This window comes from Aricia agestis, chromosome 2, assembly GCF_905147365.1.
Source record: "Aricia agestis chromosome 2, ilAriAges1.1, whole genome shotgun sequence".
Classification (NCBI taxonomy): domain Eukaryota; kingdom Metazoa; phylum Arthropoda; class Insecta; order Lepidoptera; family Lycaenidae; genus Aricia; species Aricia agestis.
In genome coordinates, this window is record NC_056407.1 from 9,405,794 (window position 1) to 9,417,853 (window position 12,060).

The window sequence follows — 12,060 nt, forward strand, 5'->3', positions numbered from 1 at the left end:
TGCAACGGCCGTGGTCACGAGGGGACCAATATATATCTGTACTAGCTGTTGCCCGCGACTTCGTCCACGTGGACTTTAGTTTATAGCGCGCGGTGTCAACAAAATGTGTGTCAAATTTAAAAACTTTTTAAAACCCTGGTAAGTGGTACCCCTCTTAGGGCCGCGCTACACCGGAATGGCAGCGCTGAAAGTGCTCGCCTCGCCGCTGCCATTCCGGTGTAGCGCGGCCCTTAATTAATCAAAATACCCAAAAACAGCTGTGCAGTGTGCACATAATCTATACTAACATTATCCCCTCACCAGTGGCGAATCCCGCTAGGGGGCGCACTTCAAAATTTCGATACTGTGCGCAATCCCTTTCCGGGGCGATGGGTACCCTCACATATTTAATGTGCAAACACAGCGATAAAACTTCTTTTGTCTTTGTCTATCCTATTAAAACGCGTCTAAGTAGAACAAGACAGCTAGCAAGCGTCATTTGAGTTCTCGGTAGACAAGGACGGAATGCGAAATCTCACTTCAAAAAACGGCCGCGACGAGTAAGGACAGCGCAGTTTAAAAGAGTTTTAAAAAGTTATAAAACAGAGTTATTTGCTGAGAAGAACTGGGAAGTGCATATTATGTACTCGTAAGTAATCTTTCAGTTTTTATTAGAATGAAGTGTGTGTTTAACAAATAGAAGTAAAAAAAAAGAGTTGAAACGGCAATCTAACCCGTGCATGGCCCTTACTCGCACAATGATTTTGGCTTTTAAAGCATTAAATAACATATTTATGCAGTTCATATTACTTTACTGTAATGATAATTTAACGTAGTTTCGTTTAACTAAACTCTAACACTAATAAAACGTTCTTTAATTTCTAAATAATGACGAAAACTAGTACCGTCCGATTAGAGCCCCGAATAGGGTTTTGTCACAGACAGGTGACATCCCGTATCGGGGGGCCTCACAGACGCCTCCTCTGAGTTTTAATGGCCGCTAGTAGAATGTTCGCATAACATGGAATAGCCGAATCATTTTGTTGTTGGAGTTCACTGTGAAAGTAGAAGCGCTGAAAGATCAAAATTTTTTTCACTTTTGGATGGGGAAACTTGTGATGCTCATTCCCTTGCCCATACAAAAGTGAAAAAGAATTTCGTCTTTCAGCGCTGCTACTTTCACAGTATCCTGACTGTATATTTCAATTTTTTTTACTCTTTTTAGAATGCGTGCGTGATATTTGTGTCTGAAATAGAAGCAGTTGGCTGTGCGATAAAAGAGGCATTGATTTTGAGTTTTTTTTTTTTTTTTAGGGGGTAATATTTTTCCGCAGTAAAAAGTACGCTATCCTAGAGATAAAATTTTCTTTTTTGTCTGCGATGGTCAAACGCTTGCACAATGCATCCAAGTACTGGATGAAAAAGGTCTTATCCATACTAATCTTACACTCATTTATGAAAATTTTAGCATTTTTGCAAGTTTTCTTTTCATGTTTCTACTCAGTTTTCCTTTAATTCATGTAATTTGGAGGATTTTATTTTGTAGTTTGTTAATTATAATTATAAGAAAATCAACCTTCTGTGGATAAAAGTTAGTACTTATTTTGTAAATTGCATTAGTATCAAAGTAGGTTTTTTCATGAACAAAACAGATATCTTTTTGTGTAACTCCTACATATTATTTACTGAACCTACAATATTGATACTCTTGTACCACCCAGATAATAACCTTAATTTTTTTATTGTTTATGTAGTATTGTAACGCCTAGAGTATGAAATTACTTTAAGATATCATGTAATACACAGCCTACTTGAAGCTGTTTGAAAGGCAGCCTCCATTTTTGTTCTGTACTTAAATCTTTGATTTTATAAAATATTTGTATGAGAGTCATGACTTGAGTGATATTATTTTGTAAGTAGTACTATAAGGTTATAAATAAATACTCTTGGCTCGCTACATAGTGGTTTATTATTAAAATATGACCCAAAATCTACTGAACATTTTGGTACCCAGTAATTATACCAGCTGTATAACATTATTGCCGTCAAATATAACATAAAAGTACTATTTTCTAGGTAGAAAATTTAATTAAAAAATGATTTAGATCCTTTTATGGGCTCCTGCAAGACCAAGGAACAAGAAATTGCAGTTTTAGTGTATGCTGGTCGTGTAGGTACCTCGGACTGTGCGGAACCCCCCCCAGGGAGCCACAGATGTGCCAAAATCTGCCATTTTACATGCCACTGGTGAGGGGTTATAAATGCGAAAGTATCTCTGTTTGTCTGTCTGTCTGTCAGTCTCGCTTTCACGCCAAACGCCAAAAGTATCTCTGTATGTCTGTCTGTCTGTCTGTCAGTCTCGCTTTCACGCCAAACGCCAAAACTACCGAACCGATTGTAATGAAATTTTGTATACAGATAGTCTAAAGCCTGAAAAAGGACATAGGCTACTTTTTTACTGGAAAAAAGGGTTGTAAGGGGGTGAAAATGCGTAAATTTGTTCAAATTAAGTTAGTTCCAACAGTTCATAATAGATGGCGCCTTGCGTCTTCTACATCGCGCTGACGCTTGCTCAAAAGTCTTTCTATAAGACGTGGTATCATCTTACATTTAAGTTTCGATTTTTTTCGATTGTTATATCTATTCTACGGTATTAAATAAGTCAGTACTTTATCTGTGCAGTGACGTAACCTTAAATCTATCAATGATAAATAGTTTATGGGTAAATTTGTGTAATTGGAGGGCTAAATAAGCTTTAAAATTTGGCATAAAATATAAAGTTTAATATAAAAAAATGAAATACTTATTGTGTGCACACTGCACAGCTGTATTGATTTAAGGGGTACCAGGGTTTTTTTATAAAAGCTTTTGACACCAATTTTGTTGACATCGCGCGCTATAAACTGAAGTCCACGCGGACGAAGTCGCGGGCAACAGCTAGTATTATACATAAAATATGTTTAAGATTTTTGAAATTTTATTTTAATACACATCCAAGACCCAGGAACATTGAAAACTTTTTGTTCCGCCTGCGGGACTCGAACCCAGGACCCCCGGGATGAGCGCTGGCCACGCGCAATGCGAATTCATTTTCATCGATATTTTCATGGAAATAAGATATTTTCCCACATCAAAATGTAGCCTATGTCCTTTCTCAGACTCTAGAATAACTGTGTACAAAATTTCATTGCAATCGGTTCAGTAGTTTTGGCGTGAAAGCAAGACAGACAGACAGACAGACAGACAGACAGAGATACTTTCGCATTTATAATATTAGTATGGATTATCTATGGAGGGGACTGCAGGAGCGCGACGTCTTCGTTTGCACCGGGCGGTCGGTTCTACGACTACCCTCGAGTTGTCCAATATTTGTGTTCCAATACACTGAAAGTCAGTAGGTTCACTGCGACACACAACACTAACTGTATCCGGGTTTACACTTATAGACACAGGTGACACACGCGGCTTGCACTTATTGATCACTGGATTCCAGGCGGGCGACAATTTAAATCCGTCCTCACGATTGAAATTTTTGTACTTTTTAATTTCAATGGCTTCACGTATTACTCTCGTGTGGTAATTACGACCCGTAGAGAGGATTTTAGGGTCATGTAGCTCCATCCAGTGATTAGTCCCCATATCAAGCAGATGTTCTGCTACCGCGGATTTATTTATCTGGCGATTTTTCACTGCGGCTATGTGCTCTTTCACTCTTTCGCCAATAGTCCGTTTCGTTTGGCTGGGGCTGATAAAGGAAACGCTACTGTAGTTACGAGTACCGAAAAATATGTGCAGAAAATAAGGAGTTTGCTGTCTGACACGTATACAAGCCAGTGTCATACAATCCAACGGCCAGAGTTACTCGGCGCATTCGAACTTTGATCCACGAAAACAAAGATGTCTTCACGGAGGACGAGTACAATTTTCTACACAAACCCAAACCTGTGCAACCCCCTAAGCTATATGGTCTGCCTAAAATTCACAAAAGGAACATTCCTCTGAGGCCCATTGTGAGTCAAATTGACTCTCCGCCATACAACTTGGCTAAACATGTTGCTGGAGTGCTGCGACCATTAGTTGGGAAAACACCGTCTTTCGTGAAGGATTCGGTCCATTTCAGGGACATAGTGAAGAGTATGAGGTTGGAACCCGGAGATACCATGGTGAGTTTCGATGTTGAGTCACTTTTTTCTAACGTTCCACTCAAGGATTGCATCGAGGTGATTAAAAACAAGCTGTGTGACCATGAGTTGCCTAAGGAATATATTGTTCTCATTGAACACTGTTTGGACGGTAATTACCTTCTCTTCAGAGATCAGTACTACCTCCAGATCGATGGCGTTGCAATGGGTAGCCCTCTGGCACCGATAATTGCAAATATCTGGATGGATCACTTTGAGGACCTAGCTTTAGCTACTGGACCATGTACTGTGAAGCTTTGGAAGAGGTACGTTGATGATGTTTTTTGCATTATTAATGGAGGTCAACAGGAAATGGAACAGTATGTTAATTACATTAACTCAATCCATCCAAAATTAAAGTTCACCTACGAGATGGAGAAAAACAGATGCCTCGCATTTTTGGATGTGGAGATCAAAGTGAAGGAGGACGGTACATTATCCCACACTGTGTACAGAAAACCTACACACACTGACAGATATTTACACGCATCTTCTCATCATCATCCTCGGCATCTTCAATCTGTTATATCATCATTAACAAACAGAGCTCATAACCTTTGTGACCCTGAAAATTTGCCCAAGGAGCTAACACATGTTCAGGAGGTACTTAGACGTAACGGGTATAAGGTGTCGAGGGGATTGAGAAGACAGAAGGAGAAAACGAGGTATCCAGAGGTGAACCGTCAAGCAGCATTTTTACCATACGTCAAAGGCGTAACGGACAAAATTGGAACAGAGCTGAGGAAATACTCCATTAAGACTGTGTATACTCCGTTACGTAATATCACAAGTACTTCGGTCACCAAAGGATTCCTTACCTTTCCAAACTCCTGGGGTTTATAAAATAGATTGTAGCTATGGTAGTTCGTACATTGGCTAAACGAAACGGACTATTGGCGAAAGTGTGAAAGAGCACATAGCCGCAGTGAAAAATCGCCAGACAAATAAATCCGCGGTAGCAGAACATCTGGTTGATATGGGGACTAATCACTGGATGGAGCTACACGACCCTAAAATCCTCTCTACGGATCGTAATTACCACACGAGAGTAATACGTGAAGCCATTGAAATTAAAAAGTACAAAAATTTCAATCGTGAGGACGGAATTAAATTGTCGCCCGCCTGGAATCCAGTGATCAATAAGTGCAAACCGCGTGTGTCACCTGTGTCTATAAGTGTAAACCCGGATACAGTTAGTGTTGTGTGTCGCAGTGAACCTACTGACTTTCAGTGTATTGGAACACAAATATTGGACAACTCGAGGGTAGTCGTAGAACCGACCGCCCGGGTGCAAACGAAGACGTCGCGCTCCTGCAGTCCCCTCGTGACCACGGCCGTTGCAACACGGCCGAAACGTCGAGAAAAAGTATGTACTCGTAGTAGCATTACTACTTAAATAAGTCGCGTTAAGTCCCGATTAAAAAGTTTAATTATAATGCAACGCGAAAGTTTAAAATGTTATTTTAAGTGCCTACCTATAGCCATTATTATTAACTAGCTATTTGACCGAGCTTTGCTCGGTATTCGATAAAACACGAATAAAATTTTCTAAAAATGATTGCTAGCTAGATCGATTTATCGCCCCTGAAACCCTCTATATACAAAAATTTATGAAAATCGTTGAAGCCGATTCCGAGATTCCAATTATAGTATATATATATATATATATATATATATATATATATATATATATATATATATATATATATATATATATATATATATATATATATATATATATATATATATATCCGTTTTTTATATATTCTAAATCTACATTTTTTTCTCTTTATTTCTGGCTTACTCACATTATCCTACGTTAAATGGAAGTATTTTATTTTTAACCATAAAGTTTTTTGAAAATGCAGTAACGACTCCATTTTACCTCTAAAAAGACATTATTGCTATATAAATCGCAGTAAAATCACTTGCTGCAAGGATTTTTTTGTGATTTCAGTTTAAAACGCAGTAAATACAAATAAAATACTGTTTTTTAAATAGTTCCGCATACACACACAGTCACGTGAAAACCTAATTAAAACGCAGTATAATATGTTAACTCCATACAAACAGTTTTTACTGCATTTAATCAGTACTCGTGCATACTAATTAAAATGCAGTAAATTCAGGTATAATACTGCATTTTAAAAAGTTAATTGCTATATTGATATAATCTATACTACTTACTAAAATGCAGTATTTGTATAGTATTCTTTGAAAGAGTTGTATGTATGCAATTCGTACAACTATCTTTTACAAAAAGATATAAGTACTTGCAGGCTATTGTAAATCGTATTTTGATATTCAATTATAATGATTATTATTGCATGGTGAGGTCAATATTAGATTTTACTATATCAGCAATGGTTAAAATGAAGACATATTAATTAACGATAAGTATAATCGCTTAATTTTGGCCGGTTTGAATTTTTTTTAATACATTTTATTAGTTAAAAAATTTATTTATTGCTTGACATGTTATAGAAAATATGTAGTTGTATTGAGCAGGAGTTCTTGGATAGATTTTAAAGTAAAAAGAGCCGCTTAGATATTATAGCATAAGATTATCCTACATGCCCTGATAAGACTGATTAATTCGTAAACGTCTTGTTACTTATTAATATACCACTTATTTCTCAGTTCCACCATTTTATAGATTTCTGTGTTCCTTTCAGTGCCAATTATGGACTGATTAATTGTATAACGAAAGTGCTTAGTATTCCTAATGCACATAAAAATTTTTTAAAATATAGTACTAGGTATTTGCAGTTTTAAGCGTTATTTCAAAATAACGATGTTAACGTACTAAGAAAAGATAATAATTGTTAGTTTTTTATGCAAAAATGCAGATTTTTTAATAAATTTTTAGCTTAGAAACGAAGTTCAAATGAAAAACGCATCCTATTTGATTATTAAAAATAAAATTTTCATAATTAAATTATTTTGCTGTTTAATTTGTATGCACTACTTCTTTTATGTTCCAGAACACAAAACTAACTAAAGTGCAGTAATGCACCTTTTTTACTGCGTTTTAATATGTAATTCTCGGTTTTTTCTGTGCAGTAAAGGGGCCCTAAAAATATTAATGCCTGTAATAAATTATTCATGGGGTTTTCAGGGCATTCTTTACGTCTAGGATTAAGTTTACGTTTTACCCTTTGAGATAAAGTTGAAAAAGAACAAAACAAATACATTTTAATATATTTTTTTACGTTTTTAAACTTTAAATGCGTTTTTCTCCGAATCATGATTTTGCACTTACTGCGCTTTAGTGTCTGCACGGCAGTATAGCGGTTCTTGAGATACAGCCTGGAGACAGACAGACGGACAGACAGACATCGAAGTCTTAGTAATAGTCCCGTTTTTTACCCTTTGGCTACGGAAGTCTGAAAACTATGTCTGATTGCGATCGTTGGTCCTAACTCCTATGACAATAATTTTTTTGATCGTACAAAAATTTGCGGTAAAGTGCTAATTACAAAAGTTCATTGGTTAAACAACACTTGAGCACATTTATTTTGGTAAAAAGTGGGTGATAAGCATCAATCTTATCCAATATAGTTAATACAAACTTTTATTACCTTGATAAGTTCCTTCATTTAAATGCTACTTTAATTGTCCAGAACGCATTAAGAAGGAAAACCAAAAGATAATAATTTTAGATGCTAAATATCAAATTGTAATAAAATTTTGTCTAGAATTTGTTTTCCGTTTCAAAAATCAAATCTTAAGACCTATCTGTAAGTGCAATTTAGTTTTAATTATCTAATATTCTAAGCCCGGACGCACATTGTCCGAATTCTGATCAGAAACAGTTGAATTTCGCCGGAACGCCACGCCACCCCGCACACTATCCGAAATATCCTTCCGGCGAGTTCGAGCTCACTCGGCTCAGTACAAAATGTAAGAGACAGCGCGGACGTTCAACTGTTTCTGATCACAAATTTCGGACAATGTGCGGCCGGGCTAAAAATATAGTTGCATTGTGGATTCAACTACTCAGACGAAACAAAAAAGTAGTTAATGTCGAAGTTTATCCAACCACGACCCGAGACCACTCAAACTACGTCGCGCAATTGTGTTACGTACATTCATAGTTAGGATTTGACAGATTTCAATTGCGTCAGACGTCTTGCGAATAATACAAATTTATGCCGCGCCGCGCCTCGCCTCATCTCGTTGCGGTCTGAATTGACCCTTAGACGGCCTCTGTGGCTCAGTGGTTGAGCGCGTGGTAGCTCAAGCTCCGGCTTATTTGCGGGTTCGAATCCCGCCAACGCAACGGATCAAAAAGTTTTTAATGTTCCTTTGTCACGGATGTGTATTAAATATGACAATATATTTAATACACACAATTATTGTGTGTCATATTGTGACAAAAATGTTAAATATAATATAATATGTATAGTATAAAAGTATTATATTTCCGTCGTCTGGTACCCGTAACACATGACCATCTGGTACTTACCATGGCGCCAGACTGACGTGGTGTGAAGCCTCTTACTATAATTATATATTTAACTATCTGTGCCCCGCGGTGTTACCCGCGGCTTAAATGATATATCATAAGGCTGGTTTTATTGTTAAGCGTTTCGGCAGCGCCGTTGGAGCGCGCGCGTTCTAATGGCGGCTCTCGACATAGGCGAACGCGTTGGCCAACGCGTCTGCAGACGCGTTGGCCAACGCGTTCGCCTATGTCGAGAGCCGCCATAAGATGTAACGAACATACGGGCGAACGGCGCTGCTCAAGTGCGCGACTTAGAAACGCAACTACTACCCCCATACATCTTCGAACGCGCGGCGCTCCAACGGCGCTGCCGAAACGCTTAAGATGAAGTGGTAGGGCCAGAAGCGTATAATATCGCGATCTAGGGTATCTTTGAACCTGTTTTTAGATATCAACCGCTAAAATTCATACAATGTTATTCATACCGGCGTAAGGGTGAAGATATGCCTAATAACGTTATATTCTTCGAAACACGATTATAGTAATTTGCCTCGATAGAAAAAAATCGTGAAAATCATCATAAATTGCCATTTTATTGCAATTTTTCGATTTTACGGCGAATTTAGATACAATTCTAGTAAAAAAATTATGTTTTCATAAACCTTTTATCAAATCCCATAAGGTAGTATTTATGGTTTTCACTAAAATGATAGTTAGTCATTCAAATTAAAATAATACCTATAACGCTCGCACTGTATGAGCGCGGCGGGGATGCGGGGTGGCGATTCAGTCGGCCGCGGAGCCTCGTCGCAAGCAGACACGTACTACTCGTCGACCCGCTCTTTACGAGACTTTGATGTGAAAATGGGAAATAAAAACTGCAGAGGAAAAAAAATATCCCTTTTGCGGAAAAGAAGAATAACTCAAAATAACAGAGCACTTATCAGTATTATCTTTTTTTAGTTAGTTTTTTTCCTCATTAGATACGAATGAGTAGAAATAAGGGTCACCGTACACTTGACTGAGTATCGGTATTATCTTTTTTTTTGACGTTATTTTTTTCCTCAGTAGGCATAAGAATAAGGGTCACCGCATATTTGACCGGGTACCGGTATGGGTATTGGGTATCTTGTTTTGACTATTCTTTTCCTCTGTAGGCATGAATTAGTAGAAATAAGAATAAGCATCACCGCACACTTGATCTGGTATCGGTATCGGTATTATCTTGTTTTAGACTATTTTTTTCCTCAGTAGGTATGAATGAGTAGAAATAAGGGTCACCGTACACGTGACTGAGTATCGGTATTATCTTTTTTTTGACGTTATTTTTTTCCTCAGTAGGCATAAGAATAAGGGTCACCGCATATTTGACCGGGTACCGGTATGGGTATTGGGTATCTTGTTTTGACTATTCTTTTCCTCTGTAGGCATGAATTAGTAGAAATAAGAATAAGCATCACCGCACACTTGATCTGGTATCGGTATCGGTATTATCTTGTTTTAGACTATTTTTTTCCTCAGTAGGTATGAATGAGTAGAAATAAGGGTCACCGTACACGTGACTGGGTATCGGTACTTATAATATTTTTTTGACACAATTGTTTCCTTAGTAGGTATGAATGAGTATTTAGGGACTCCTAACCTAACCTAACCTAACAAATAGGATGGTAATGTGTATTTTGCTTTGTCTTTTGCTTTTGAAGACCGAAGAGATAGAATGAAGAAGAATGTTATTATGTTTCTTACAGATATCGAGCTATGGTTGTGCAACAAAATATAAAAAAAAAATGTTCAGATAATTCTGTTCAAGTTTTAGAAGGGTGAGACTTACACATAATTTATTATGTATTAATATAGGTGTCGACGGCGAATAAATTCAAATAAAAATAGTGTATAAATAAATAATAATAATTATATACAAAGAAAGAAAACATTGATTACAACGTTTATAATATTGATTACAACGTTTACAACACCAATGGAACTTACTCCCGAGTATGCTAACCTAATGCCATCCACGTCTTGCGAGCGGAACAGAGCAACTACAAAAATGAGTTCAGAGGACCATGTTCAAGTTCCATCCACGTCTAGCATACATTCAACAGGGTAAGAATAACTCATTTATCAAAACATAGAATGCATGAGTATAGGTGTCGATGGTGAGATAATATTATGTTTTATTACTATATTTTACACGGATATTTACTCGTTTATTTTAACATTTTACAATTTTCCGACGTTTCGGGTACTTTGCAGAACTACCGCGACCATGGGGTCTGCAAAGAACCCGAAACGTCGGAAAATTGTACACAACAAACTACAATAAATTCATGAATCTAGGCTTCAATGGCTAAAATAAATGATGGTATTATGTATTATGTTATGATGCTTACTAAAATAAATGATGACTTTATGTACTTACATTGCAGAAATCAAACATTACCTGACCAAACAACACCAATGGAACTTCATCCTGATCCTGAGTACCTACTATCATCCATTTCAAATGCCTTACGTCCAGCAACTCCTCTGGAGTGAGTGTCAAAGCCTGTTTATATTATAAATATCGGTAGTTATTCCTTGAATCCTTTGCCTAACCCGACGGGATAAAGGTGGGAGTTTATTGTATGTGTTGTACGTTCAATTTAGTCTTACTAATAATTATTAAAATAGCTAGATATAAATGCTCAAGTCAATAATATTTTATTGTTGACTTATTTAAAATATATATGGTGAATTTACCTTTCAGGTCCACGGATAATTTTGACGATGATTTTGTCATACTTCCTGAGGAGGGACAAAAATTTGAGGAATGCAGTGGCAGGAGAATCGTGGACATCGGTTATTTTTTCAAGCAATTGAAAGAAATGGATCATGAATCATTATTTAAATGCAACAACAGTCATTTACTAGACTCGCGACAAATACGTGGAATGTTTATATTTTTATAAATAAATTGACTATTGTATACTCTGACATAATAACCTAATAAATATGACATAATATCTCATAACGTATGTCAAGTAGGCTTGTACTTGAATATCATTCATTCATTTATTTATGTTTGTTTGTTTGTAAAAAGAATCTGCCTGAAGTTAGCCAGGGATTAGTTTACTCACGTTCAATGCGCGGCCTATACATACTAGCATAGACTTTAAGTCGGGAATTAGGGATAGGTATGGGCTACGGCTACGGGTCTGGGCCCAGCACTAAAGAGCATCTGTGAGCGTACGGAAGCATTCGAGACAATTTGGAATCGGTAACTAATGAGGTAAGTATCGGTATTCTCTTGTACAATCAACCGATAAGTGTGTACATCAAACTTTATTCTCATTTTTACTCATTCATACCTACTGAGGTTAAAAAGTGTTTCAAACAAGATAATACCGATACCGATACCCGGTCAAGTGTACGGTGACCCTTATTTCTATTCATACAATACCAACTAAGGAA

The 12,060-nt window shown here is 37.0% G+C and overlaps 1 protein-coding gene across 1 annotated transcript; it reads left to right on the forward strand.

Annotated features, from left to right (window-relative positions):
* Positions 1-10,657: 10,657 nt before the first annotated feature.
* LOC121739616 lies at positions 10,658-12,060 on the forward strand. Its single transcript, XM_042132109.1, has 3 exons — positions 10,658-10,713; positions 11,037-11,141; positions 11,357-12,060. Exons 1-3 carry the CDS (start codon positions 10,658-10,660, stop codon positions 11,556-11,558), a joined length of 363 nt encoding a protein of 120 aa, XP_041988043.1. The 3' UTR covers positions 11,559-12,060.

Coding starts and splice junctions, on each gene's coding strand:
- LOC121739616 (XM_042132109.1), top strand. CDS start 10,658: ATGAGTTCAGAGGACCATGTTCAAGTTCCATCCACGTCTAGCATACAT. Junction 10,714..11,036: donor TCTAGCATACATTCAACAGG/GTAAGAATAACT, acceptor CTTACATTGCAG/AAATCAAACATTACCTGACC. Junction 11,142..11,356: donor CGTCCAGCAACTCCTCTGGA/GTGAGTGTCAAA, acceptor TTTACCTTTCAG/GTCCACGGATAATTTTGACG.